Genomic DNA, 26830 nt, shown 5'->3' with positions numbered 1-26830 from the left:
TTGCCCGTAGCAACTAAGTTTGTAGACCTCGTCTGTTGCCCCTAGCAACAAGGCTACAAAAGTGCCCGCATTTTCCACCAATTGTAGAGATCCACCATATGAGTGGACGGGGATTTACTCGATTGGCCGGTCTTTGAGGCATACGCTGGGACAATCAGGGTTAAACAGTTAATTTGGTTTATTAAATTGCAGCATAAACCACTCTTCATGAACTTCATAGCATGTAGCCGCCAGTACAACGTCTGTTAAACATCCAGCTTTACAGCATACACAGTCTCTTACTGACCCCAGTCAGCATTACTCACAGTTTATTCCTCATGGGTTATCAGGGAAACAGCCGCACTGGGATCACCGATCCAGACAGTGCCTTGCTCACTAGGCCGTCTACAGTTCCAGACCCGCAACCAGGCAGTGGCTCCTCTATGCAGAGCCGTCACAGACTCTACCAGGTCCGGGCCTTTCCATGTGCTCTTCAAGAAGTTCAATCCAGACACTTCCAAAACACCCAGGCCTTCCGGGACCTTGCACTCTGACCACTCAGGATCAAAACACACAACACATGTGACCCGACCTCAGTCACACTATATGGTACATGACCACACCCACAAATGAGGTATGGATCACATGGTCATGACTTCACTACAGGTCCTATTACATACAGCCAGACACATACAGGCTTTATCATGGGCATTCAGACATACGCCCACATGCATATTCTGAGTAGCATATACAGCGCCCCCTAGCTTTAACAGAGGTTACTGCACCACAATATATACATACAAACATGTCAAAATTGTTGGTACCCCTTGTTTAATGAGAGAAAAACCCACAATGGTCACAGAAATAACTTGAATCTGACAAAAGTAATAAAAAATTAAAATGAACAAATGAAAGTCAGACATTGCTTTTCAACCATGCTTCACAGAAGTAAAAAAAATAAAACTCGTGAAGTAGGCCTTGACAGAAATGATAGTACCCTGAACTTAATATTTTGCTGCACAACATTTTGAGGCCATCACTGCAATCAAACGATTTCTGTAACTGTCAATGAGACTTTTGCACCTCTCAACAGGTATTTTCACCCACTCCTCAAGAGCAAACTGCTCCAGTTGTCTCGTTTGAAGGCTGGCTTTTCCAGACAGCATGTTTCAGCTCTTTCCAAAGATGCGTAATAGGATTTAGGTCAAGGCTCATAGAAGACCACTTCAGAATAGTCCAATGTTTTCCTCTTAGCCATTCTTTGGTGTTTTTAGCTGTGTGATTTGGGTCATTATCCTGTTGCAAGACCCATGATCTGCGACTGAGACCAAGCTTTCTGAAACTGGGCAGCACATTTCTCTCTAGAATCCCTCGATAATTTTGAGATTTCATTGTACCCTGCACAGATTCTAGACACCCTGTTCCAGATGCAGCAAAGCAACACCAAAACATAACAGAGCCTCCTCCATGTTTCACAGTAGGGACTGTGCTTTTTTTTCAATATGCTTCATTTTTCTGTCTGTGAACACAGAGCGAGCTGATGTGCCTTGCCAAAAAAGTTCAATTTTTGTCTCATCTGTCCATAGGACATGCTCCCAGAAGCTTTTTGGCTTGTCAACATGTAGTTTGGCAAATTCCAGTCTGGTTTTTTATGATTTTTTTTTCAACAATGGTGTCCTCCTTGGTCATCTCCCCATGAAGTCCACTTTGGCTCAAACAACGACGGATGGTGTGATCTGACACTGATGTTCATTGAGCTTTAAGTTCACCTTTAATCTGTTTAGAAGTTTTTCTGGGCTCTTTTCTTACCATTCGAAGTATCCGTCTCTTTGATTGGTTATCAATTTTCCTCCTGCGGCCACGTCCAGGGAGGTTGGCTACAGTCCCATGGATCTTAAATTTCTGAATAATATGTGAAAGTGTAGTCACAGGAACATCAAGCTGCTTGGAGCTGGTCTTATAACTTTTACCTTTAACATGTTTGTCTATAATTTTCTTTCTAATCTCCTGAGACAACACTTTCCTTCACTTCCTCTGGTCCATGCTGAGTGTGATACTCACTGTGCTGTTTGGTGACATGGTGTGTATCTGTAGCCCTCTATACAGGCCCAATCACTGATTCCAACACTGTAGACACCTGTGGTGCTAATTAGCAGACACACCTTGATTTAACATGTCCCTTTTGTCACATTATTTTCAGGGGTACCATCATTTGTTAGGGACGGCGGACCGCACTAAATATTAAATAGAAAGTGCGTTCGCCGCCCGGGGTCCACCGTGCAGTAGGTGTTAAAACCGCGCTATATGGCGGTATAGCACACGCGGGTTATAACGTCACCCGATGTTCGCTGGGCGTACTCTGTTGATTCAGAGTCCCTTAAGGCATGAACATAAATGCTAAGCCTGTTGACATCACAGGACTCAGCGGCGTGCACGCACGGTATGTGGTCACAGGACTAAACCCAAGACCCAGGGCGATGTCCATCTAGACCTACCGTGCGTGCAGCGTCGCTACCGCGGACGCCAACTAGTGCTGCTACAGCAGCGTGGCGACTGACCCAGCCGTAATGCGACAGGTGTCCAAGAGGGGCGCACTGTCGGACGCTAGCACTGTGGAGGATGTGCCGTGTGGCCAGTAACTTGCCACTGACTCTATAACTAGATCCCTAAACGCACTCATAATATCAGAGGGAGGGGAATCTTAATGAGTCTTTTGCAGCCCATACATCCATCACCATTCACACAGTAGCAATTAGAGTCTATACTAGTGCATGGCCGAGCGGCCATGCGGGCCTTTTATAGCCGTGTGCTTCTGGGACCTTCCAGATCTCTGAGATGGACCAATCAGATCCGAAGAAGGACCTGAGCACGTGACTCCCGATCTCCAATGGGAGATAGTCTCGTGAGCATGCCCAGTAGCTCAACAAGAGGACTTAGCCTCTGGAGGGGCTTGCTGCAGGACAGCCTGCACTGCTATTGCTGACCAAGAGGTGACAGCAACAACCAGTCCTACAGAGCTGGTTTGAGCAGAGCGTCTGGGACGCCGAGATTGCTGTGCAGGCTCCTGAGCGGTCGGTGGAGAATGGGAGACCGCTGGATGCAAGGCTCTGGATTCCCGCTGTGCAGCTGCAGGAACCCGACGCCTAAGACATTTCTCTCCAGGCCGATTTCATGAGTTTTATTTTTTTTTAAATTCTGTGGAAGCATGGTTGAAAAGCAATGTCTAACTTTCAATTGTTCATTTTCATAGATTTCTTTAAATTATTACTTTTGTCAGATTCAGTTTATTTCTGTGACCATTGTGGGTTTTTCTGTCATTAAAAGGGGGATCCAACAATTTTGACCACGTGTGTATATTCCTCATAGGAATATGGGCAGGTCTTTCCTTGGTTTCTCTGGCTTAGAGCAGGAAGATAACACTCTGCCTACAGTTCTGCCCCAGAGAATGAGCATCTCATTAACTCAAAACTTCTAACACTGATTACACAAGAACTACAAGACAGATTTCTTCACCCCAGGTATCACTGCAAACCTGACAGTGTCTGTAGGTTACTTAACAAAATCCTGCTGACAGGTTCACTTTAAGGCTGGAGTCACACAAGTTATATATATATAAAAAAAAAAAAAAAAAAAAAGGTCCGTTTTTAACGGACCAGAATCGCACAAATGTTTCATGAACAGTGATCCGTATGTCATCCGATTGTCATGCGAGGATGCGATTTTCTCGCATCTAAGCATCCGTGTGACAACCGTATGATGAGATTTTCTCACCGCCTTGCAAAATGGACATATAATGGAGCCCAATGACAGGTTAAAACACAAATGAAACAATAGATATAGACACATTATTCATATATATACATGCACACACACACATACGTCATTGAGACACTGTATATATTTATATTTCATAGACTTCTACATAGCAGAATAGCCGCTAAATCAATTCGTCTTCTGTAAAATCATTACAAACCCGACATAAAACGACACATGGTTTACATACAGTAAACCATTTCATTTCATTTAGTTTTTTATATGTCTTTGACTAACAATTAGATTAGGGTATGTGTGTAAAATTTGGGACATGTGTTAAATTAAGGGGTTAATTGGTTGAAAAAAAAAAAATTGCGTGTGCTCCCGCAGTAATTTCTCCACCAGAGAGGGAAAACCAGTGAGTGAGGGCAGATATTAATAGCCTAGAGAGGGACCATTGTTTTGCCCCCCCCCCCCTGCTAAAAAAATCTGCCCCCAGCCACCCCAGAAAAGGCGCATCTATAAGATGCGCCTTTTCTGGCACTTAGCCTCTCTATTCCCATTGCCCTGTAGCGGTGGTTAATGGGTTAAAACGGCCGAGAAGAAAAAAAAAAAAAAAAAATTCGGATGCCCCATAGATTAACATTGGGACGAGCGCAATGCGAATTTTTAATCGCATTGCACTCGTCCTTTTTTCGCTAGTGTGACTCCAGCCTAAGGGTGGCTGTATAATCCAGATATTAAAACAAGTATACCGAGAGCTCAAAAGTCCAAGTGTATTCAGCCTCTGCCTTCCCAGCCAGACAGAGCTGCAGCTTGAAATCTCTGCAGCAGCAGGAAGGAGAGACACTGAGGTGTTATCAGTTAGGCTAGTTGGGAAAAGACTGAGCTTAAGTGCTATGGGAGAAACTCACGCGAGTCTCTTACCTTAATACCTGGCACTGCCGCCGGTGGTTCGGACCGGCGCTTTCAGCTGCATAGAAAGACATGCAGCCACACACTCCGATCCAGAGTGCCGGGTATTGGGGCAAGAGACTCGTGCGAGTTTCTCACATTGCACTAGCAAGTGTGACCCCGGCCTGAAAGGGATTATCTGGGCCCATTTTTTTGTGCTTATGTGCCCTAGAGCTGACAAGCAGGTAGTTGCTTTTTATGCACAGCGCCGATCTTTGCTGGTTCAGAGCGGTCACTGATCTGCTCCTATGGCTTCAGGTGATGTCATATTGACAAAGTAGTGGTTTCTCGTCAGCCCTGTTCAGTTGATGAAATGTGATTGCTGATGTCATGCTGATTGACAACAGACTCCCTTATGCCCAACTGCGTAGAGACAGTTGTCAATCAGCATGACGTCGGCCGTCATACCCAGTTGCCAGAGCAGCCAAGAAGAGCTGCTCAGTTTATGTGAGATCAAATGAATCACAGGCAGAGGTGTTCTGTGACCGCTGTAAGCTGGTGACACGTAGAACAGGCAGGTGTTAGGAGTCGGATTTCTGCGTTTGCTCAGCAGGGATCCAGATCCTCACATTCTGCACTCTCCTCCTATTTTTCCACTGCAGAGGAGATTGCCTTGCAGCAAATCTCTCCTGAGGCTAAAGGGCCTGTCACACTAAGCGATATTGCTAGCGACATCGCTGTGTCTGATACTTACCTCCGACCGCTCCCCCGCTGCTGATCGCGCGAGAACATCCTGAGCCGTTTCTCGTCATCAGCTTCCTGCTGGGCTTCCTGTGGAGAGACGAGCGTGGACACGGGCGGGAGGACGTCAGGATCGCCTCGTCTGACAGGTAAGTAGCAACCCCCGTTCTCTGCTATGTCGCTGGTGAGATCTTCCTGTGTGGCAGCTCACTAGCGACCACTTAGGCTACTTTCACACATCAGGTTTTCGGCGTCAGGCGCGATCCGGCGTCGTGCCGGAATGCCGGATCCGGCAAATGTTTTGTAAAACCTGAAGTGCCGGATCCGGTTTTCTGCCGGATCCGTCTTGTTCTTGACAGACAAAACCGGATCCGTCTCATCCGGTTCATCCGTTTTTCTATCCGTTTTTCGACGGATTACGCCGGATCCGGTTTTTAAAATTGACCCTTGTGGCCTTCCGAACGGGATTGGCTACTGGAAAACTAGATATAGCATGTTCCTACAGCCCTTCTTTGACAGGTTGTAGAGAAGAAAGTGCAGGTTGGAGAGAAGAGCAAGTTACTGGCGAAGATGGATGTTGTCATTGGAAATATTACCACTAGAAGTTCTGTGACGGTTTCAGGGACAATTTTCCACTATACTTTATGTCACCTCAAGGCAGAGTACACTGGGATGACAGAGTGTGAAAGATTTGTGCCCTAAACTTGTGTACCTTCTGGACCAACAGTATATACCTTTGCCAACCAAAGTTGGCTATCTTGTCATGGTCTTACTATTTTTACCTTTAGGCCACAGGTGTGTACCTGGTTGTGTTTTATGCAAAGTATTTCACCTTTTAACAAAAGTTGTGTACATTGGTAGGAAATCACCAACAATAAACACAACTTTTTAGGTGAAATATTTTGCTTCAAACACAACCAGGAACACAACTGTGGCAAAAAGCTAAAATTTACCCACAGTTATATACCTGGTTTTGAATACCTTTTTACCTTTGAAATACCCTGTATTTAACCTTTTTTTAAAACATAGTTCGCCGCAGAAAGAAATGACAGACAACCATTGTGAAACGATAATTTAACTTTTATTTAAATTTTTTTTTTTTTTAGGTTTTTAAAGTGCAAAAAACTTTTTTAATAAAGGTTTTAAACCCAATGGGCATTTTTATTACACAAAAAAAAAATTACAAATCTGTGTACTGTGGGGTGGAAATACTGCTGGAGGGGCTGCGGGACACTTCGACACTGGGTGTGTGGAGAGAGGACTGGGATCGTGGTGGGGAAGGAACAGTTAGAGGTGAAGGTGTGGAAAAAGCTACAGAATGGGTGGACATGTGGGAGGCAGAAGAGGTGGTGGGCGGTGGAGTGGAGGGTTGGGCAGGGACTGTAGGAGCAGATGATGTTGATGGAAAGTTGTATGGGGAAGGAGTTTGGTACGGGGAAGGAGTTTGGTACGGGGAAGGAGTTTGGTACGGGGAAGGTTGCTGGAAGTGGGGAGATGTCTGGTACTGGTGAGGTTGCTGGTATGTAATAGGAGGGGGAGGATGGAAAGTGGCTGGAGGGGGTGCAGATGTAATAGGAGGGGGAGGATGGAAAGTGGCTGGAGGGGGTGCAGATGTAATAGGAGGGGGAGGATGGAAAGTGGCTGGAGGGGGTGCAGGTGAAGGAACTACAGTGGTGGGAGGTGGAGGTTGGGAGGTAACCTGCTGTAGAGCACCGTGGCACGAATGCATTACATGCATCTGCTGGGTAGGAGATAGTGTTGCCATGCGCTCCACAACAGACCTGAAAAAGGTGTGGTTTGGCGAAGATCTTGCTTCTGAATGCATGGTTTGCAGAAGTGTCTTCACCTCCAGAATGCTGGAGTTGATCTGCTGAAAGCCTGCGGAGATTTGCTCTGACAAGACTTTGAGACAGTTCTGGAAAGATGCATTCAGATGCAAGAACTCTTGCGCATAACTCTTTTCCTGACCCCTCTGCCGCTGCCGCCCAGTACCCGCAGGTGTACTAGAGGTGGCAGGGGCAGAAGGGTGGGGTAAAGGGAAAGCGATCTCCTCACCAGCAGCTTCATGTAATAAAAAAAAAAAAAAAAAAAAAAAAAAAGGTTTTAAATACTAGAGTAGGGACTGTCCCACAAGGGTTGCCGTGACGTGGCGGGATGGCTTGTACATTATTTTGATCAAAATTATGTTTACTAAATACCCTTATTATTATTATTACCTTTATGCATTATTTGCAGTATATTTTTTACTTTTAGTTCAGGATATTTGTGTTTTTTGCTTTTTGTTTTCTCTGGTTAATGGTCATGTGTTAATATGCACTTACATTGTGCATACACATTAACTTACTTTTCTCAGTTCAGATTTGTTTTTTATTCATTTCATTGTGCATTCAGTGCATATAGGGGTGTGACCGCCCTCTTTCTGAGCTGGGAAAGCCATCCAGTCTGGCCTAAGCTGTCGCAAGTGGTTCAGCCGCTCGACCCTTATTCACATTCACGCCACTTGGCAAGTGAAAAGGTTTTAAATACTAGAGTAGGGACTGTCCCACAAGGGTTGCCGTGACGTGGCGGGATGGCTTGTACATTATTTTGATCAAAATTATGTTTACTAAATACCCTTATTATTATTATTACCTTTATGCATTATTTGCAGTATATTTTTTACTTTTAGTTCAGGATATTTGTGTTTTTTGCTTTTTGTTTTCTCAGCTTCATGTAATGTAGGCGGCCACGATGCTCCTGTGCTGGTGGATGGGACAGATGGGTCGAATGTGTGGGAAGGCTGGGAAGGTGCAGATGTACCGGGGCGGTCGAAGTGTCCCTCGGTGCCGGTCTCCTCAGGGATCGCCTCAGAAGGGTCCAATCGTGCAGGCTCCCGAGTGCTGCTCACCGTGCTGTGGAATAAAGAGAAAAAAAAACAATTAAAATACTGACATGGTATGGCCCTGGCTGAAAAAAAAAAAGTTACATCTAACATTTTTTTCACATGTGGTGTGTAATATTTACCTTCTGGTGAGAATTGTTTCCCGGAGGAACGACAGGGCTTGTGCGTACTTGTACTTGCTCCTGCGTCCTCCAGATCCACTCGGGGCCCGCATCTCTTTATTGAACTCCTTCTTGAAACGATCCCTCACAGACCGCCACCGATTCACAATTCTGTTCCCTGAAACGAGAAAGGAGTGGTTAGTATACAACATCAGTGTTTCACAAACTCCAGTCCTCATGGTCCCCAGGGGTCATGTTTTCAGGATTTCCATAGTAAATAGAAATCCTGAACACATGATGCGTGGGGACCACGAGGACTGGAGTTCGGGAAACACTGGTTTACATCAAGCAACCGGTACTGTATATACTTACGCTCTTTAATCTGGGCCCGAGCTTCGAGGTCCTCCCAGCGGCCCACAAGGAGAGAACAGATTTCCTCCCAGAGTCGTCGGGTAACGATAAGGTCAGCGTGGCGGCGGTCAGCCATATTCCAGAGCGGCTCCCTTTCTCTGACGAGATCGATGAGGTGGTCCACATCGAGTCCTCCATCCTCACCGTCAGAGTCGGGAGCACGCTGTGAAGGCTGTTAAAGAAAAAGACAAAAATAACATAATTAGCCTCCACAAAAGAAATGAAATAAAAAGTGCAAAAAAACAAAGCAAAAATATTTATACTTACACGCTGGTGACTGCCGCGTTGCTGTCGCCGACGACCCTGGGAGGCACTGCGAGGACCTCTTGGCCGAGCACCAGATTGGGAAGACTAGAGAAGAAAACAAAAAATGTTATGTCTTTGGATGTAGGCATTTGTTTGCTGTGTGTGGTCTGCAGAACATTGTTTTCTATGTGTTGTGTGTAGTGTGATGTTGTGTTTCTGCGTTTGATGCAAAAAACTTACCAATTGTGAGCCCACTCCAGGTGTCTGTCCACCCCTTCCTTCTTCTTCTGGGAGCTCCTCTTCATCTTGTGATTCCTGTTTTGAAATAAAAGGCAATGAATAGACATATATTACAGAGATGATGGATTTTGGAAATAAAAACTTACCGTCAAACGCTGACGATGCGAGGGAGGGCTCCCAGAAGAAGATGTGCTGTCCTGTTGATGGCCAGACTCCATGGCTGTGGGTATTGCTGCTTCCAGTGATGCCATTTCTGCTGCTGCTGCTGCATCTCTTTGGCGGCTGTTGAATAAAGAGAAACAAAGGGCCAATGAATATCTTGATATTCCATGGCCCTAGTTTGGAGGAATGGGGGATTTGATAATTACCGTCTCTCATCTGCTGCTGGCCTCCCCTCCTCAGCATGTTCTATTTGCTGCTCCATTTGGGGTGGTGGTGGTGCTGATGGTGCTGCAGTGGTCTCCTGCCTTCTCCTGCTTCGCTTGGTTGCTTTCTTGGGTGGCACGTTGGGTGTGGCTGTGGGTCCCACTGTCTTGCTTTTATATATGTCTTGTGGGCAGAGCTACTGAGCATGCTCATGGGACGATCTCCCATTGGAGATCGGGAGTCATGTGCTCAGGTCCCGCTCCAGTTCTCATTGGTCCATCTCAGAGATCTGGAAGCGTGCAGAAGGTCCCGGCTACTATAAAAGGCGCGCATGGCTGTTCCGCCATGCGCTAGTATAGACTTACTTGCTGCTGTGTGAATGAGGACGGATGCATGATTCTGGTGACTGACTCATTTGAAACCCCTTCCCTCTGATACTACGTATTTGGATAGGGACTGAGTTAGAACCAGAGCTCCTCTGCTGTGATTTCCACAGCTGCTAGCTTCCGACATTGCTCTTGCCCCTTGCCTTTGTCGTTTAGCGGCAGTGTTCACGCCGCGCTGCAGTAGCAGCCTCCTTTGCGCTCGCAGTTGCAACGCCGTGCAGACGGTAGGTCTAGATCAGGGGTCCCCAACCGCCGGTCCGCGGCCCAGCAACGGGCCGCTGTAGTGCCCTTGCCGGTCCGCGGACACAAGGGGAGCCAGGGGCGGTCAGTGGCGTAGCGGGGGCTGGGGCGGCGTGCTGCAGTTCTTAGCGGCGGCCAGGGAGCGATCCAAGCAGCTCCGCTGCCTGCATGGGGGAATAGCAGGAGCGGAGCTGCAAGGACCCGTCCACTGCGTCCAGCTTCCTGCCCGCCGCCCGCGCTTCCTGTCTCTGACTGACACAGAGAGGAGAGCGCGGCCGCTGCTGTGTCAGAGCGAGGAAGCGCGGGCGATGCTGCGGACAGGTGAGAGGAGAGAGGTGGTGTGTGTGTGTGTGTGTGTGTATGTGTGTGTGTGTAGCCTGGCCGTGTGTGTGTGTGTGTGTGTAGCCTGGCCCTGGAGGAGATGGGGACATGAGGAGAAGGCCATGAGGGGAGTGATGGAGAGACGGGAGTGATGGGGTGAAGGCAATGATGGGGAGAAGGGAGTGATGGGGTGAAGGCAATGATGGGGAGAGGGGAGTGATGGGGTGAAGGCAATGATGGGGAGACAGCAGTGATGGGGTGAAGGCAATGATGGGGAGAAGGGAGTGATGGGGTGAAGGCAATGATGGGGTGAAGGCAATGATGGGGAGAGGGGAGTGATGGGGTGAAGGCAATGATGGGGAGAGGGGAGTGATGGGGTGAAGGCAATGATGGGGAGACAGCAGTGATGGGGTGAAGGCAATGATGGGGAGACAGCAGTGATGGGGTGAAAGCAATGATGGGGAGACAGCAGTGATGGGGTGAAGGCAATGATGGAGAGACGGCAGTGATGGGGTGAAGGCAATGATGGGGAGACAGCAGTGATGGGGTGAAGGCAATGATGGGGAGAGGGGAGTGATGGGGTGAAGGCAATGATGGGGAGAAGGGAGTGAAGGCAATGATGGGGAGACAGCAGTGATGGATTGAAGGCAATGATGGAGAGATGGCAGTGATGGGGTGAAGGCAATGATGGAGAGAAGGGAGTGATGGGGTGAAGGCAATGATGGAGAGATGGCAGTGATGGGGTGAAGGCAATGATGGGGAGAAGGGAGTGATGGGGTGAAGGCAATGATGGGGAGAAGGGGGTGATGGAGCACTCATTCAAAACCTATGGTGAGTTGAGTCACATTATAAATGTTATTTAATTATAAGTATGCACTGCTACACTACAACTGCGTCCATAGCCTCGCCCCCTTATGACCCAAGCCCCTCCCCTGCCACACCTCCATCCCCGCCCTGCCGGGCCATGGAAGAATGGTCTTGCTTGAAACCGGTCCCTAGTGCAAAAAAGGTTGGGGACCACTGGTCTAGATGGACGTAGTGCCGCCGTCTTGGGCTACTCCTGTGACCGTATACCGTGTGTGCGTTTTTTACTGAGTACTGTGAGCACAACAGGCTCAGTCATTTGTGTTTGTGCTTTTTTGAATCTCTGTGAGTTAACTGAGATTGCTCTGCGCACCTGGGTGAAGTTTAACGCTGTGCGTATTACTGCCATATTGCTCCTGCCACCACTTAGCAGCAGTTATATCACCTACTGCACGGTGGACCCCGAGCGGCGAACGCACTTTATTATTATTTTTTATTTAGTGCGTTCCGCCGTTCCTAACAGCAGGTAGTTAGCAACCAACTACTTACCTGCCAGTTTTAGCAAACATCCCCCACCACACACAATGACACCCACTAACCTTAGATTCTCATGTTTTGTTCTCTTCACACAGAGCCACTGCCTGGTGATTACTATAGACCTTGGTCCGGTAATAATGGGTTAGCCATAGACTACATGACACATATCATGAATGAAGGAAAGACACTATTCAAAAAGGATACAATCCATCCATTAGGAAACGTTCCATCAATCTGTAATCACAACATGGAATAAATGATGAGAATGTGTGGTTTTATCTATACTATAATTATCTTCATCTACTTCTGCATTTTAGGATTTTAGATTAATGCCCCACTCAAGCGTGATTTTTTGGGGGGGATTTCTGCAGGTTGTGATCGGCAATCTGGAAGTCACTACTCAATTTAAAGGGAATCTGTCACCTATTCTTTTGCATATAAGATGCGGCCACCGCCACTGCAAGCTCCCTTCACCTAGTCTTATACATTCCAACTATCATCTTCATCTTCTCAACAGGGAAGATAAAGTGCGCCTGCGCAGGAGCCGCGACGGGAAGCAAAGAAGAGGACGTCATCGCTAGAAGATGGGAGGCGCCAGACCCGGACCACGACACCCATCGGACCCGGACTGTACCTGGGTGAGGATAATATAACTTGTTTTACAGGTTACATCGGGGGCTTATCTACAGAATTACAGAATGCTGTAGATAAGCCCCTGATGGCGGTGGCCGCATCTTATATGCGAAAAAATAGGTGACAGATTCCCTTTAAGTCTGAGATCCAGGACGAGGGGCCCAGACTCACTTGTGAGACAGACGTGATCACAAAATGTCAGGGCAGGACCAGAGCAGCACGGGAAGAGGTGAGGACTCCTGCTGTTAAGTATATTACTGGGGCAGAAAATTTGATTGTTTGACACCAAACTCTGAAATTATAAAACAAAAATAAAAAAAAAACACTCACACAACCCCCACAGATGTTATGTAATGAAATCCCTAATGTAGGAACACATAAGTGCAGAAAGAGGTCCTACTAATGATTGACAGCCATCTCAGCATACACTGTACGAACCCACCCAGATGCTCAACACTAGTTCCTGTCATGTCCGCCATGTCTGTGTCATGTCCGCCATGTCTGTTATGCCGCAAGTTGCCTGGAGCAATGTGCACGCGCACCTTACCTCATGGCTGCACGCTGTCGCTGGGAAACCATCCGTCTGTCTGACTCTGTAATCCGCTGTATTCCTGGAAACCCCTGATCATGTGACCTTTTCTATGTGTCAGCCCTGCTCTGGCTCTGCAATCCGCTGTATTCCTGGAACTCCTGATCATGTGACCTGCTCTATGGTTCTACCCAGGCTGTTCTAGCGATGCTCTCTATGATCCTGGAGGATCTGAACCCAAAGTCCCTCCCTGGTCTTGACCCGGAAGTACTGGTGCTATATCACACTGCCCCTCCCTATGGTCAGGGCCTGATTATTGTGTTGCTTCCCTGCATGGCTGCTTGGTCTACTGGGTCGCTCCCTCTATTCTGTGCCCTTGCACTCTGCCCTGTCGTGCGTCTCTGCACACGCTCTGTGCGCGTACTCTGTCTCTTGTCCCGACCCATGTCTTGTAAACATGTTGTTGTTGTTGTTGTTCTCTGCCTTGCCTGTTCTCGCCATGTCTTGCCTTCACTATGCTCTGCCTTGTGTTCCTTCCTATGTTCTCGGTCTTTGCTTGCTCTGCCTCGCTCTCTTCCTATAGTGCTCTGTAGTGCCTCCTGGCACACGCACCAATCCTCCTCTCTTACCTTTTGTACTCTCTTGCACATTTCTATGTCTAATCCCAAGGCTCTGCCTTGGCCCGACTCTGGGCTTCGGCCTACGCTCCGCTGCTAGACTCTGTCCTCTGGTGCTCTCTAGCACACTTCCTGGCTAGTCCCAAGGCTCTGGGCTTCGGCCTACGCTCCACTGCTAGCTCTGTTCTCGCTCTGATCTAACTGTGTTTCTGCCCAAGTTTCCGTGCCGTGTTCCGTACCTGCCTAGCTCTGCCTTGTCTCTTGTCTTGCTTTGTTGCTTCGTGTGCCCTTTGCATGCACCTGGTCTTCCTAGCCTCCTGTTCGTTCCTCAGCCGTGCCCGCCCTAGCCGTGTCCGCCTGCTTGTGCCTCAGCCGTGTTCGTCGGTCAGTGACAGCTGTGTCGCCTGCTATGCCTCAGCCGGGTTCGCTGGAGTATTGCCCGCCTGTCAGTGCTGCAGACCGATCAGCTAGCCAGTGCCCCAGCCGCGCTGTCTGTGCTTCCTTGCACTTCACGCTGTTTCTGCACTATGTTCTATGTGCTCTCTATAGCACGCGCAGGTCCTCGCCTGCCCCTTGGCATACCTCCCCGTGCTTCTGTAAAGTACGGGCAGGCCTTGCCATGTACCCTGTCGTGCCATCTTGCACGTACAGGCCCTAACCCTGTTCTCGAACCCTCTCCCTGGCGTGCCTTCTGCATGCGCAGGCCTCCGTCCTTGTACCTGTCCCTGGCGTGTCCCTCTGCACGCGCAGGCCTCCGTCCTTGTACCTGTCCCTGGCGTGTCCCTCTGCACGCGCAGGCCTCTGTCCTTGTACCTGTCCCTGGCGTGTCCCTCTGCACGCGCAGGCCTCCGTCCTTGTACCTGTCCCTGGCGTGTCCCTCTGCACGCGCAGGCCTCCGTCCTTGTACCTGTCCCTGGCGTGTCCCTCTGCACGCGCAGGCCTCCGTCCTTGTACTTGTCCCTGGCGTGCCCTCTGCACGCGCAGGCCTCCGTCCTTGTACCTGTCCCTGGCGTGCCCTCTGCACGCGCAGGCCTCCGTCCTTGTACCTGTCCCTGGCGTGCCCTCTGCACGCGCAGGCCTCCGTCCTTGTACCTGTCCCTGGCGTGCCCTCTGCACGCGCAGGCCTCCGTCCTTGTACCTGTCCCTGGCGTGCCCTCTGCACGCGCAGGCCTCCGTCCTTGTACCTGTCCCTGGCGTGCCCTCTGCACGCGCAGGCCTCCGTCCTTGTACCTGTCCCTGGCGTGCCCTCTGCACGCGCAGGCCTCCGTCCTTGTACCTGTCCCTGGCGTGCCCTCTGCACGCGCAGGCCTCCGTCCTTGTACCTGTCCCTGGCGTGCCCTCTGCACGCGCAGGCCTCCATCTTTGTACCTGTCCCTGGCGTGCCCTCTGCACGCGCAGGCCTCCATCCTTGTACCTGTCCCTGGCGTGCCCTCTGCACGCGCAGGCCTCCATCAGTGTACCTGACCCTGGCGTGGCTCCTAGCACGCACCCTGCCTCGAACCCTGGCGTGGCTCATAGCACGCACCCTGCCTCGAACCCTGGCGTGGCTAATAGCACGCACCCTGCCTCGAACCTTGGCTTGCCTGCCGGATTCCCGAAACCTGCTGACCGCTGCCAGAGGTCTGGAACCAGATGACTGAGGCCTGATGTCCGGAGCTGACTTCCGCAGCCTGATGTCTGGATCCTGTCGGTCGTTGCCAGAAGTCCGGAGTCCGATGCCATCGCACCCTGCCCTGGACCCTGGCGTGTCTTCTTGCACGCACCTTGTCTTGGACTCTAGCGTGTCCTAGCACGCATCCCTCCTAGGAACTCTGGTGTGACCCCTAACACGTACCCTGCCCTGGACTCTGGTATGTTTTATGCACGTGTTATGTCTGGAACATTTTGCGTGCCCTTGCACGCACCTTGCCGTGTTTCACCGTTTGTGCTCTGCATCTGATGCTCTGTTTTTGCCTCACTGTTTGTGCCCTGCATCTGATTCTCTGTTTTGCCTTGTATCTGATTAAAGTGTGTAACCACGTTTGCTGAAGAGACTCTGTGACCTCGCTTATGTTTCGTATCCTGTTCGTCCTGTTGCCAGACACTCAATAGTGTCTCCCTGAGCCGGCCGTCTGGTCTAGCTGCCGTGGTGGCTCACCCCCTTGGTCTTGCCCCCGACACTCCCTGTACAGGGGGTGGGTTCTCACTAGGTCAGCTCGCCCTAGGTGGGTGGGTTCCACGGCCCAGAGGGTCCACTCTAAGAAGAAAAACGACTCAGCGTAAGCTGACGCTCGTCACAGTTCCCATACTCTGCGCAGACAGGATCTGGCCCGATTAGTAGCTTCAGCACAGAGACATTTGTTCTCCAGTCTAGAAATCACAGTCCGTATATGGACCATGACAAAAGTTGTTTTGTTACTTCACAAAAAATAAAAATAAACTATTAACACTTCTACTTTTGAAGCATTCTTACTTTGCAGAACTGTTTCTCACAACTGCCTAAAACTTTTGCAAAGTCCTGTATGTCCACTGTTTTCCTACACATTAAACACTAATCAATCAGATGACATCTTTGAGGGGTTTTTTCCCCACCCTAAAAACTGATGTCTTTACGGCCATGTGAACAGCGCAATAAACTATACTGGGTACCTGCTCTATCCAGGAAAACCCTGACAGGAGGAGTCTGTGATATATGGACGTCTGAAGGATTTCTGTGACTACCATAATATGGGACGCTCATGTGCAGCATTTTCATGACCATCTCAAACCTCCTTGATTTAATGTTGGTCATTACAATTCAGTCTTGATTTTCTTCCGTTTTCCAGAAACTACTCACTTTGACTTTCCGACCGCGCTGTCCCCAAGGCAGATGATTTTGACATTTTCATCTGCGTCATATTTCTCTTGATCGACCTCGGTGACTCCTGGATCATCTCCAGCCATAGCGATGACGGTGAGGCTCGAGCTGTACAGGCACCAGATTAACAGCCAGACATGACAGTATGCGGGCGGCGACTGTGCTCACTGTGATGGCTCCTCCTGTAGCGGAAAAAACATTTTAAAATGGACCGTCAGCACAGATTGTCTGCTCAAACCAAGTACAGGCGCTCGGTGCGTCATGGCGGATCCAAACATTTATATATCCACCTTCCCGCTCTATGAAGCCTGAGCTGCTAAAGAAGGGGGCGAGTGGTGGAGAGTGAGGGAAAAACGGATTAAATGACGCACCAAATGGAGAGAATTAAACAGTCATACTCTGCTGATAGAGCCCCTTTAATTAAGTGGTTACCATAGTAACAGACCATCACATCCTCCGATAGGACAGTCTCCACCAGTGGCTCCTGCTGACCTCAACCTACATAAGGCTTCCTCAGTAGTAAATCACAACTTCAGATATAGGCGATGCTGCAGCCCACTACAATGTGACAATGTAGCCTGGCATCACCGCCCCAGCCAGGACACTACAGCTGTAGCCCGGCATCACCGCCCCAGCCAGGACGCTACAGCTGTAGCCCGGCATCACCGCCACAGTCAGGACGCTACAGCTGCAACCCGGCATCACCGCCCCAGCCAGGACGCTACAGCTGCAGCCCGGCATCACCGCCCCAGCCAGGACGCCACTGCTGCAGCCCGGCATCACCGCCCCAGCCAGGACGCCACTGCTGCAGCCCGGCATCACCGCCCCAGCCAGGACGCCACAGCTGTAGCCCGGCATCACCGCCCCAGCCAGGACGCCACAGCTGTAGCCCGGCATCACCGCCCCAGCCAGGACGCCACAGCTGTAGCCCGGCATCACCGCCCCAGCCAGGACGCCACAGCTGTAGCCCGGCATCACCGCCCCAGCCAGGACGCCACAGCTGTAGCCCGGCATCACCGCCCCAGCCAGGACGCCACAGCTGTAGCCCGGCATCACCGCCCCAGCCAGGACGCCACAGCTGTAGCCCGGCATCACCGCCCCAGCCAGGACGCTACAGCTGTAGCCCGGCATCACCGCCCCAGCCAGGACGCTACAGCTGTAGCCCGGCATCACCAGTGTACCCTGCAGAACATCCACTATACTAATTCCCTGAGAGACAGACTGTAGAAATCTGACTACTAACACGAGGGGAGCCTGGACACATGCTGCTCCTGCACACAGACAGAATCATTAGCCATTCAGCCTGGAAACCCCCCCGCACCCGGTGTCACCGACCTGCCTCCGCTTCCCTGTGCTTAGCAACGGATGCGAGTACTGTGTGTGTACAACTGCTAGTAGTCTGCGCATGCGCCTTTAGTCGCCTCCCACGCTACACTCTTTGCATTTTCTAGAAGTTGTATTCACGCTTAGTGCGCACAGCCATAATGTCTTCAGTACTCCGCGATTATGTGTTATGCCTGGGATCAATAATCACTTCTCTAGACTTCAACAAAATGGCGTCCTCTATCGGCAGTGCCGACCTCTAGGTGCAGGACAGAGCACTGATGCCGCAGCCTCGCGTCCTTAGCACTCTAATCACACAGGGACGGAAGTTGTGCGAGGACGCGTCCCGCGTTACCATAGGAGGTGAGGAGCGGACGTAACCTGAGAAGTGTCACGTGTATTCTCCATGGCCGCCCCGATGCGGCTCACATAGACTGGCCTGCAGGGTGCGCTGTAACCACGTGATGGGATTACTGGGTGCGGGTGGGGGCACTTTGTAGTAAGAACACACGTGACTGCAGCTTTCTGTACCGGAATAATCCTAGACAGGTCACTGCCGCCTCTATCTGTCACTGCCTCCACAGACCGGTCACTGCTGCCTCATCTGTCACTGCCTCCACAGACTGGTCACTGCTGCCTCATCTGTCACTGCCTCCACAGACTGGTCACTGCTGCCTCATCTGTCACTGCCTCCACAAACTGGTCACTGCTGCCTCATCTGTCACTGCCTCCACAGACTGGTCACTGCTGCCTCATCTGTCACTGCCTCCACAGACTGGTCACTGCTGCCTCATCTGTCACTGCCTCCACAGACTGGTCACTGCTGCCTCATCTGTCACTGCCTCCACAGACTGGTCACTGCCTCCACAGACAGGTCACTGCCGCCTGTGTCTGTCACTGCCTCCCAGACAGTTAATTGCCGTCTCTGTCACTACCTCCACAGACAGGTCACTGCTGCCTTATCCGTCACTGCCTCTGTTATGAATGAGTCACTGGAGGAGGAAAAAACAAAAATGCAAGCTAAGTCCAGAAAACCAGAGAGGTTGGTAGCTAGCGGATTGCAGACCCCTGATCCTATACACAACAACTAACAGTAGCGGTGGAGCGTTCCTACGGTGGTCCTAGACGCCTCTTCACAGCTGGAGAACTAAATAAGCCTAAAGAAAGAAAGGGGAACTCTAAACTGCCCCAGAGCAGACCCCAAAGCAATACACAGCCCCCAACATGTATTGTCGGGGAAAACAGATGAAAGCACAAACACAGACAGAAAGACAGGCAGAGCAAATGATGGGGCCCAACTAACTAGCTAGGAAAGGACAGAAAAGATGCTGGCTGCAATCAGCAAAAACCCTACCAAAAATGTCCCAACACGTCTGATAGGAAAAACGGCCCTGAAGTCACTAGACTTCAAAATCCCTATATCAGCACTCTGATATATTCTGAAGACAGAGCAAAAGAGATTTAACCGATCAGGGACAAAAATGGAAATTCAGCAGAGCCCCAGCCGAGGCTGGCAGAACACAAAATTAAGCAAATCAGACAAAATATCATGGAACAATAACAGATCAAAACTTAGCTTTAGAAGACAGGAATTGAACTGGAGGCCAGAGCTCAGAGCAGAGAAATCACCAGCAACCCTACAGGGCGTCTGCTGCCTTATATCCACTCAGAGATTCCAGATGTCCAATTGCAATCCACCTATTCAGGTGACAGGTTTCTCCCATCCAAATCAGTTTCACCACCTCCTTTCACCAGCAGAGGGAGTTCATCGGACATCAAAGGTGAACGAGAAAATGAGCTCACAACATGCCTCCACAGACAGGTCACTGCTGCCTTATCTGTCACTGCCTCCACAGACAGGTCACTGCTGCCTCTATTTGTCACTGCCTCCACAGACAGGTCACTGCTGCCTTATCTGTCACTGCCTCCACAGACAGGTCACTGCTGCCTCTATTTGTCACTGCCTCCACAGACAGGTCACTGCCGTCTCTGTCACTGCCTCCACAGACAGGTCACTGCTGCCTTATCTGTCACTGCCGACACAGACTGGTCACTGCTGCCTCTATTTGTCACTGCCTCCACAGACAGGTGACTGCTGCCTTATCTGTCACTGCCTCCACAGACAGGTCACTGCTGCCTCTATTTGTCACTGCCTCCACAGACAGGTCACTGCTGCCTCTATCTGTCACTACCTCCACAGACAGGTCACTGCTGCCTCTATCTGTCACTACCTCCACAGACATGGCACTGCTGCCTGATCTGTCACTGCCTCCACAGACAGGTCACTGCTGCCTTATCTGTCACTGCCTCCGCAGACAGGTCATTGCTGCCTCTATCTGTCACTACCTCCACAGACAGGTCACTGCTGCCTCTATCTGTCACTACCTACACAGACAGGTCACTGCTGCCTTATCTGTCACTGCCTCCGCAGACAGGTCATTGCTGCCTTATTTGTCACTGCCTCCGCAGACAGGTCAATGCTGCCTTATTTGTCACTGCCTTCACAGACAGGTCACTGCTGCCTCTATCTGTCACTGACTCCACGGACTGCTGCCTCTATCTGTCACTACCTCCACAGACAGGTCACTGCTGCCTTATCTGTCACTGCCTCCACAGACAGGTCACTGCTGCCTTATCTGTCACTGCCTCCACAGACAGGTCACTGCTGCCTTATCTGTTACTGCCTCCACAGACAGGTCACTGCTGCCTCTATCTGTCCCTACCTCCACAGACAGGTCACTGCTGCCTCTATCTGTCACTGCCTCCAAAGACAGGTCACTGCTGCCTCTATCTGTCACTGTTGCCTTATCTGTCACTGCCTCCACAGACAGGTCACTGCTGCCTCTATCTGTCACTGCTGCCTTATCTGTCACTGCCTCCACAGACAGGTCACTGCTGCCTCTATCTGTCACTACCTCCACAGACAGGTCACTGCTGCCTTATCTGTCACTGCCTCCACAGACAGGTCACTGCTGCATTATCTGTCACTGCCTCCACAGACAGGTCACTGCTACCTCTATCTGTCACTGCCTTCCACTGCCGCCTCTGTCTGTCACTGCCTCCCAGACAGGTCACTGCTGTCTTATCTGTCACTGCCTCCACAGACCAGTCACTGCTGCCTCTGTCTTTCACTGCCTCCACAGACAGGTCACTGCTGCCTCTATCTGTCACTGCCTCCACAGACAGGTCACTGCTGCCTCTATCTGTCACTGCCTCCACAGACAGGTCACTGTTGCATCTGTCACTGCCTCCACAGACAAGTCACTGCTGCCTCTATCTGTCACTGCCTCCACAGACAGGTCACTGCCTCCACAGACAGGTCACTGCTGCCTCTATCTGTCACTGCCTCCACAGACAGGTCACTGCCGCCTCTGTCTGTCACTGCCTCCACAGACAGGTCACTGCTGCCTCTATCTGTCACTACCTCCACAGACAGGTCACTGCTGCCTTATCTGTCACTGCCTTCCACTGCCGCCACTGTCTGTCACTGCCTCCCAGACAGGTCACTGCTGTCTTATCTGTCGCTGCCTCCACAGACTGGTCACCTCTGCCTTATCTGTCACTGCCTCCACAGACAGGTCACTGCTGCCTCTATCTCTGTCACTGCCTCCACAGACTGGTCACTGTTGCCTTATCTGCCACTGCCTCCACAGACAGGTCACTCCTGCCTTATCTGTCACTGCTGCCTTATCTGTCACTGCCTCCACAGACTGGTCACTGTTGCCTCTATCTGTCACTGCCTCCACAGACAAGTCACTGCTGCCTCTATCTGTCACTGCCTCCACAGACAGGTCACTGCTGCCTCTATCTGTCACTGCCTCCACAGACAGGTCACTGCTGCCTCTATCTGTCACTGCCTCCACAGACCGGTCACTGCTGCCTCTATCTGTCACTGCCTCCACAGACAGGTCCCTGCTGCTTCTATCTGTCACTGCCTCCACAGACCAGTCACTGCTGCCTCTGTCTTTCACTGCCTCCACAGACAGGTCACTGCTGCCTCTATCTGTCACTGCCTCCACAGACAGGTCACTGCTGCCTCTATCTGTCACTGCCTCCACAGACAGGTCACTGCCGCCTCTGTCTGTCACTGCCTCCACAGACAGGTCACTGCTGCCTCTATCTGTCACTACCTCCACAGACAGGTCACTGCTGCCTTATCTGTCACTGTCTCCACAGACAGGTCACTGCTGCCTCTATCTGTCACTGCCTCCCAGACAGATCACTGCTGCCTCTATCTGTCACTGCCTCCACAGACAGGTCACTGCTGCCTCTTTCTGTCACTGCCTCCACAGACAGGTCACTGCCGCCTCTTTCTGTCACTGCCTCCCAGACAGGTCACTGCTGCCTTATCTGTCACTGCCTCCACAGACAGGTCATTGCCGCCTCTGTCTGTCGCTGCCTCCACAGACAGGTCACTGCTGCCTCTATCTGTCACTGCCTCCACAGACAAGTGACTGCTGCCTTATTTGTCATTGCCTCCACAGACCGGTCACTGCCGCCTCTGTCTGTCACTGCCTCCACAGACAGGTCACTGCTGCCTCTGTCACTGCCTCCACAGACAGGTCACTGCCGCCTCTTTCTGTCACTGCCTCCACAGACAGGTGACTGCTGCCTCTATCTGTCACTGCCTCCACAGACAGGTGACTGCTGCCTAATCTGTCACTGCCTCCACAGACAGGTCACTGCCGCCTCTTTCTGTCACTGCCTCCACAGACCGGTCACTGCTGCCTCTATCTGTCACTGCCTCCACAGACAGGTCACTGCTGCCTCTATCTGTCACTGCCTCCACAGACAGGTCACTGCTGCCTCTATCTGTCACTGCCCCCACAGACAGGTCACTGCCGCCTCTGTCTGTCACTGCCTCCACAGACAGGTCACTGCTGCCTCTATCTGTCACTACCTCCACAGACAGGTCACTGCTGCCTTATCTGTCACTGTCTCCACAGACAGGTCACTGCTGCCTTATCTGTCACTGCCTCCACAGACAGGCCACTGCTGCCTCTATCTGTCACTGCCTCCCAGACAGGTCACTGCCTCCACAGACAGGTCACTGCTGCCTCTATCTGTCACTGCCTCCACAGACAGGTCACTGCCGCCTCTATCTGTCACTGCCTTCCAGACAGGTCACTGCTGCCTTATCTGTCACTGCCTCCACAGACAGGTCATTGCCGCCTCTGTCTGTTGCTGCCTCCACAGACAGGTCACTGCTGCCTCTATCTGTCACTGCCTCCACAGACAAGTGACTGCTGCCTTATTTGTCATTGCCTCCACAGACCGGTCACTGCCGCCTCTGTCTGTCTCTGCCTCCACAGACAGGTCACTGCTGCCTCTGTCACTGCCTCCACAGACAGGTCACTGCCGCCTCTTTCTGTCGCTGCCTCCACAGACAGGTGACTGCTGCCTCTATCTGTCACTGCCTCCACAGACAGGTGACTGCTGCCTAATCTGTCACTGCCTCCACAGACAAGTGACTGCTGCCTTATTTGTCATTGCCTCCACAGACCGGTCACTGCCGCCTCTGTCTGTCACTGCCTCCACAGACAGGTCACTGCTGCCTCTGTCACTGCCTCCACAGACAGGTCACTGCCGCCTCTTTCTGTCACTGCCTCCACAGACAGGTGACTGCTGCCTCTATCTGTCACTGCCTCCACAGACAGGTGACTGCTGCCTAATCTGTCACTGCCTCCACAGACAGGTCACTGCCGCCTCTTTCTGTCACTGCCTCCACAGACCGGTCACTGCTGCCTCTATCTGTCACTGCCTCCACAGACAGGTCACTGCTGCCTCTATCTGTCACTGCCTCCACAGACAGGTCACTGCTGCCTCTATCTGTCACTGCCCCCACAGACAGGTCACTGCCGCCTCTGTCTGTCACTGCCTCCACAGACAGGTCACTGGCCTCTATCTGTCACTACCTCCACAGACAGGTCACTGCTGCCTTATCTGTCACTGTCTCCACAGACAGGTCACTGCTGCCTTATCTGTCACTGCCTCCACAGACAGGCCACTGCTGCCTCTATCTGTCACTGCCTCCCAGACAGGTCACTGCCTCCACAGACAGGTCACTGCTGCCTCTATCTGTCACTGCCTCCACAGACAGGTCACTGCCGCCTCTATCTGTCACTGCCTTCCAGACAGGTCACTGCTGCCTTATCTGTCACTGCCTCCACAGACAGGTCATTGCCGCCTCTGTCTGTTGCTGCCTCCACAGACGGGTCACTGCTGCCTCTATCTGTCACTGCCTCCACAGACAAGTGACTGCTGCCTTATTTGTCATTGCCTCCACAGACCGGTCACTGCCGCCTCTGTCTGTCTCTGCCTCCACAGACAGGTCACTGCTGCCTCTGTCACTGCCTCCACAGACAGGTCACTGCCGCCTCTTTCTGTCGCTGCCTCCACAGACAGGTGACTGCTGCCTCTATCTGTCACTGCCTCCACAGACAGGTGACTGCTGCCTAATCTGTCACTGCCTCCACAGACAGGTCACTGCCGCCTCTTTCTGTCACTGCCTCCACAGACCGGTCACTGCTGCCTCTATCTGTCACTGCCTCCACAGACAGGTCACTGCTGCCTCTATCTGTCACTGCCTCCACAGACAGGTCACTGCTGCCTCTGTCACTGCCTCCACAGACCGGTCACTGCTGCCTCTATCTGTCAGCCTCCACAGACAGGTCCCTGCTGCTTCTATCTGTCACTGCCTCCACAGACCAGTCTGCTGCCTCTGTCTTTCACTGCCTCCACAGACAGGTCACTGCTGCCTCTATCTGTCACTGCCTCCACAGACCGGTCACTGCTGCCTCTATCTGTCATGGCCTCCACAGACAGGTCACTGCTGCCTCTATCTGTCACTGCCTCCACAGACAGGTCACTGCTGCTTCTATCTGTCACTGCCTCCACAGACCGGTCATTGCCTCCACAGACAGGTCACTGCTGCCTCTGTCACTGCCTCCACAGACAGGTCACTGCTGCCTCTATCTGTCACTGCCTCCACAGACAGGTCACTGCTGCCTCTATCTGTCACTGCCTCCACAGACCGGTCACTGCTGCCTCTGTCTGTCACTGCCTCCACAGACAGGTCACTGCTGCCTCTATCTGTCACTGCCTCCATAGACCGGTCACTGCTGCCTCTATCTTTCATTGCCTCCACAGACAGGTCACTGCTGCCTTATTTGTCACTGCCTCGACAGACAGGTAACTGCTGCCTCTATCTGTCACTGCCTCCACAGACAGGTCACTGCTGCCTCTATCTGTCACTGCCTCCACAGACAGGTCACTGCCGCCTCTGTCTGTCACTGACTCCACAGACAGGTCACTGCTGCCTTATCTGTCACTGCCTCCACAGACAGGTCACTGCTGCATTATCTGTCACTGCCTCCACAGACAGGTCACTGCTACCTCTATCTGTCACTGCCTTCCACTGCCGCCTCTGTCTGTCACTGCCTCCCAGACAGGTCACTGCTGTCTTATCTGTCACTGCCTCCACAGACCAGTCACTGCTGCCTCTGTCTTTCACTGCCTCCACAGACAGGTCACTGCTGCCTCTATCTGTCACTGCCTCCACAGACAGGTCACTGCTGCCTCTATCTGTCACTGCCTCCACAGACAGGTCACTGTTGCATCTGTCACTGCCTCCACAGACAAGTCACTGCTGCCTCTATCTGTCACTGCCTCCACAGACAGGTCACTGCCTCCACAGACAGGTCACTGCTGCCTCTATCTGTCACTGCCTCCACAGACAGGTCACTGCCGCCTCTGTCTGTCACTGCCTCCACAGACAGGTCACTGCTGCCTCTATCTGTCACTGCTGCCTTATCTGTCACTGCCTCCACAGACAGGTCACTGCTGCCTCTATATGTCACTGCCTCCACAGACAGGTCACTGCTGCCTCTTCTGTCACTGCCTCCACAGACAGGTCACTGCTGCCTTATCTGTCACTGCCTCCACAGACAGGCCACTGCTGCCTCTATCTGTCACTGCTGTCTCTATCTGTCACTGCCTCCACAGACAGGTAACTGCTGCCTCTATCTGTCACTACCTCCACAGACAGGTCACTGCTGCCTTATCTGTCACTGCCTCCACAGACAGGTCACTGCTGACTTATCTGTCACTGCCTCCACAGACAGGTCACTGCTGACTCTATTTGTCACTACCTCCACAGACAGGTCACTGCTGCCTCTATCTATCACTGCCTCCACAGACAGGTCACTGCTGCCTCTATCTGTCACTGCTGCCTTATCTGTCACTGCCTCCACAGACAGGTCACTGCTGCCTCTATATGTCACTGCCTCCACAGACAGGTCACTGCTGCCTTATCTGTCACTGCCTCCACAGACAGGTCACTGCTGCCTTATCTGTCACTTCCTCCACAGACAGGTCACTGCTGCCTTATCTGTCACTGCCTCCACAGACAGGTCACTGCTGCCTTATCTGTCACTACCTCCACAGACAGGTCACTGCTGCCTTATCTGTCACTGCCTCCACAGACAGGTCACTGCTGACTTATCTGTCACTGCCTCCACAGACAGGTCACTGCTGACTCTATTTGTCACTACCTCCACAGACAGGTCACTGCTGCCTCTATCTATCACTGCCTCCACAGACAGGTCACTGCTGCCTCTATCTGTCACTGCTGCCTTATCTGTCACTGCCTCCACAGACAGGTCACTGCTGCCTCTATATGTCACTGCCTCCACAGACAGGTCACTGCTGCCTCTTCTGTCACTGCCTCCACAGACAGGTCACTGCTGCCTCTGTCACTGCCTCCACAGACATGTCACTGTAATGCTGTAGATAAGCCCCCGATGTACCCTGAAAGATAAGAAAAACGAGTTATATTATACTCACCCAGGGGCAGTTCGGGTCCGGAGGGAGTCGCGGTCCGGTCCTGCGCCTCTCATCTTGCAGCGATGACGTCCTCTTGATTCCTGCCCATTGCGGCTTCGGCACAGGCGCACTACTCTGCCCTGTTGAAGGCAGAGCAGAGTACTGCAGT

At 51.6% G+C, this 26830-nt stretch overlaps 2 protein-coding genes across 8 annotated transcripts in view; one reads left to right on the top strand and one right to left on the bottom strand.

The window, feature by feature from the left end:
• Positions 1-17991, bottom strand: part of RABL2B (RAB, member of RAS oncogene family like 2B) — a 48014-nt gene extending 30023 nt beyond the window's left edge. Inside the window, exons 1-3 of one of the 5 annotated variants that reach the window (XR_012232960.1) lie at positions 17851-17991; positions 16495-16697; positions 12105-12134 (exon numbers count right to left, since the gene is read on the bottom strand). Coding sequence is in view for 1 of the 5 variants with exons in the window: in XM_073579301.1 (XP_073435402.1) it covers positions 12105-12134; positions 16495-16601 (137 nt within the window). In the remaining 4 variants the exon portion in view is untranslated. Of the gene's footprint in view, positions 1-12104; positions 12135-13080; positions 16149-16494; positions 16698-17758 lie in introns of those variants that run through there. The other 4 variants (XR_012232961.1, XM_073579301.1, XR_012232963.1 and 1 more) reach the window with 4 other exon arrangements.
• A 76-nt stretch (positions 17992-18067) lies between these two features.
• NME6 (NME/NM23 nucleoside diphosphate kinase 6) overlaps positions 18068-26830 on the top strand; it is a 55269-nt gene continuing 46506 nt past the window's right edge. Inside the window, exon 1 of one of the 3 annotated variants that reach the window (XM_073579302.1) lies at positions 18068-18201. The gene's annotated coding sequence lies outside the window, so the exon portion shown is untranslated. The remainder of the gene's footprint in view (positions 18202-26830) is intronic. The other 2 variants (XM_073579303.1, XM_073579304.1) reach the window with 2 other exon arrangements.

Source organism: Dendrobates tinctorius, unplaced genomic scaffold (assembly GCF_039654945.1).
Source record: "Dendrobates tinctorius isolate UK_male_01 unplaced genomic scaffold, ASM3965494v1 ptg000062l, whole genome shotgun sequence".
In the NCBI taxonomy this organism is placed as follows: domain Eukaryota; kingdom Metazoa; phylum Chordata; class Amphibia; order Anura; family Dendrobatidae; genus Dendrobates; species Dendrobates tinctorius.
The sequence above is the reverse complement of the archived record's forward strand: the minus strand, read 5'-3'. Positions and strand labels throughout refer to the sequence as shown.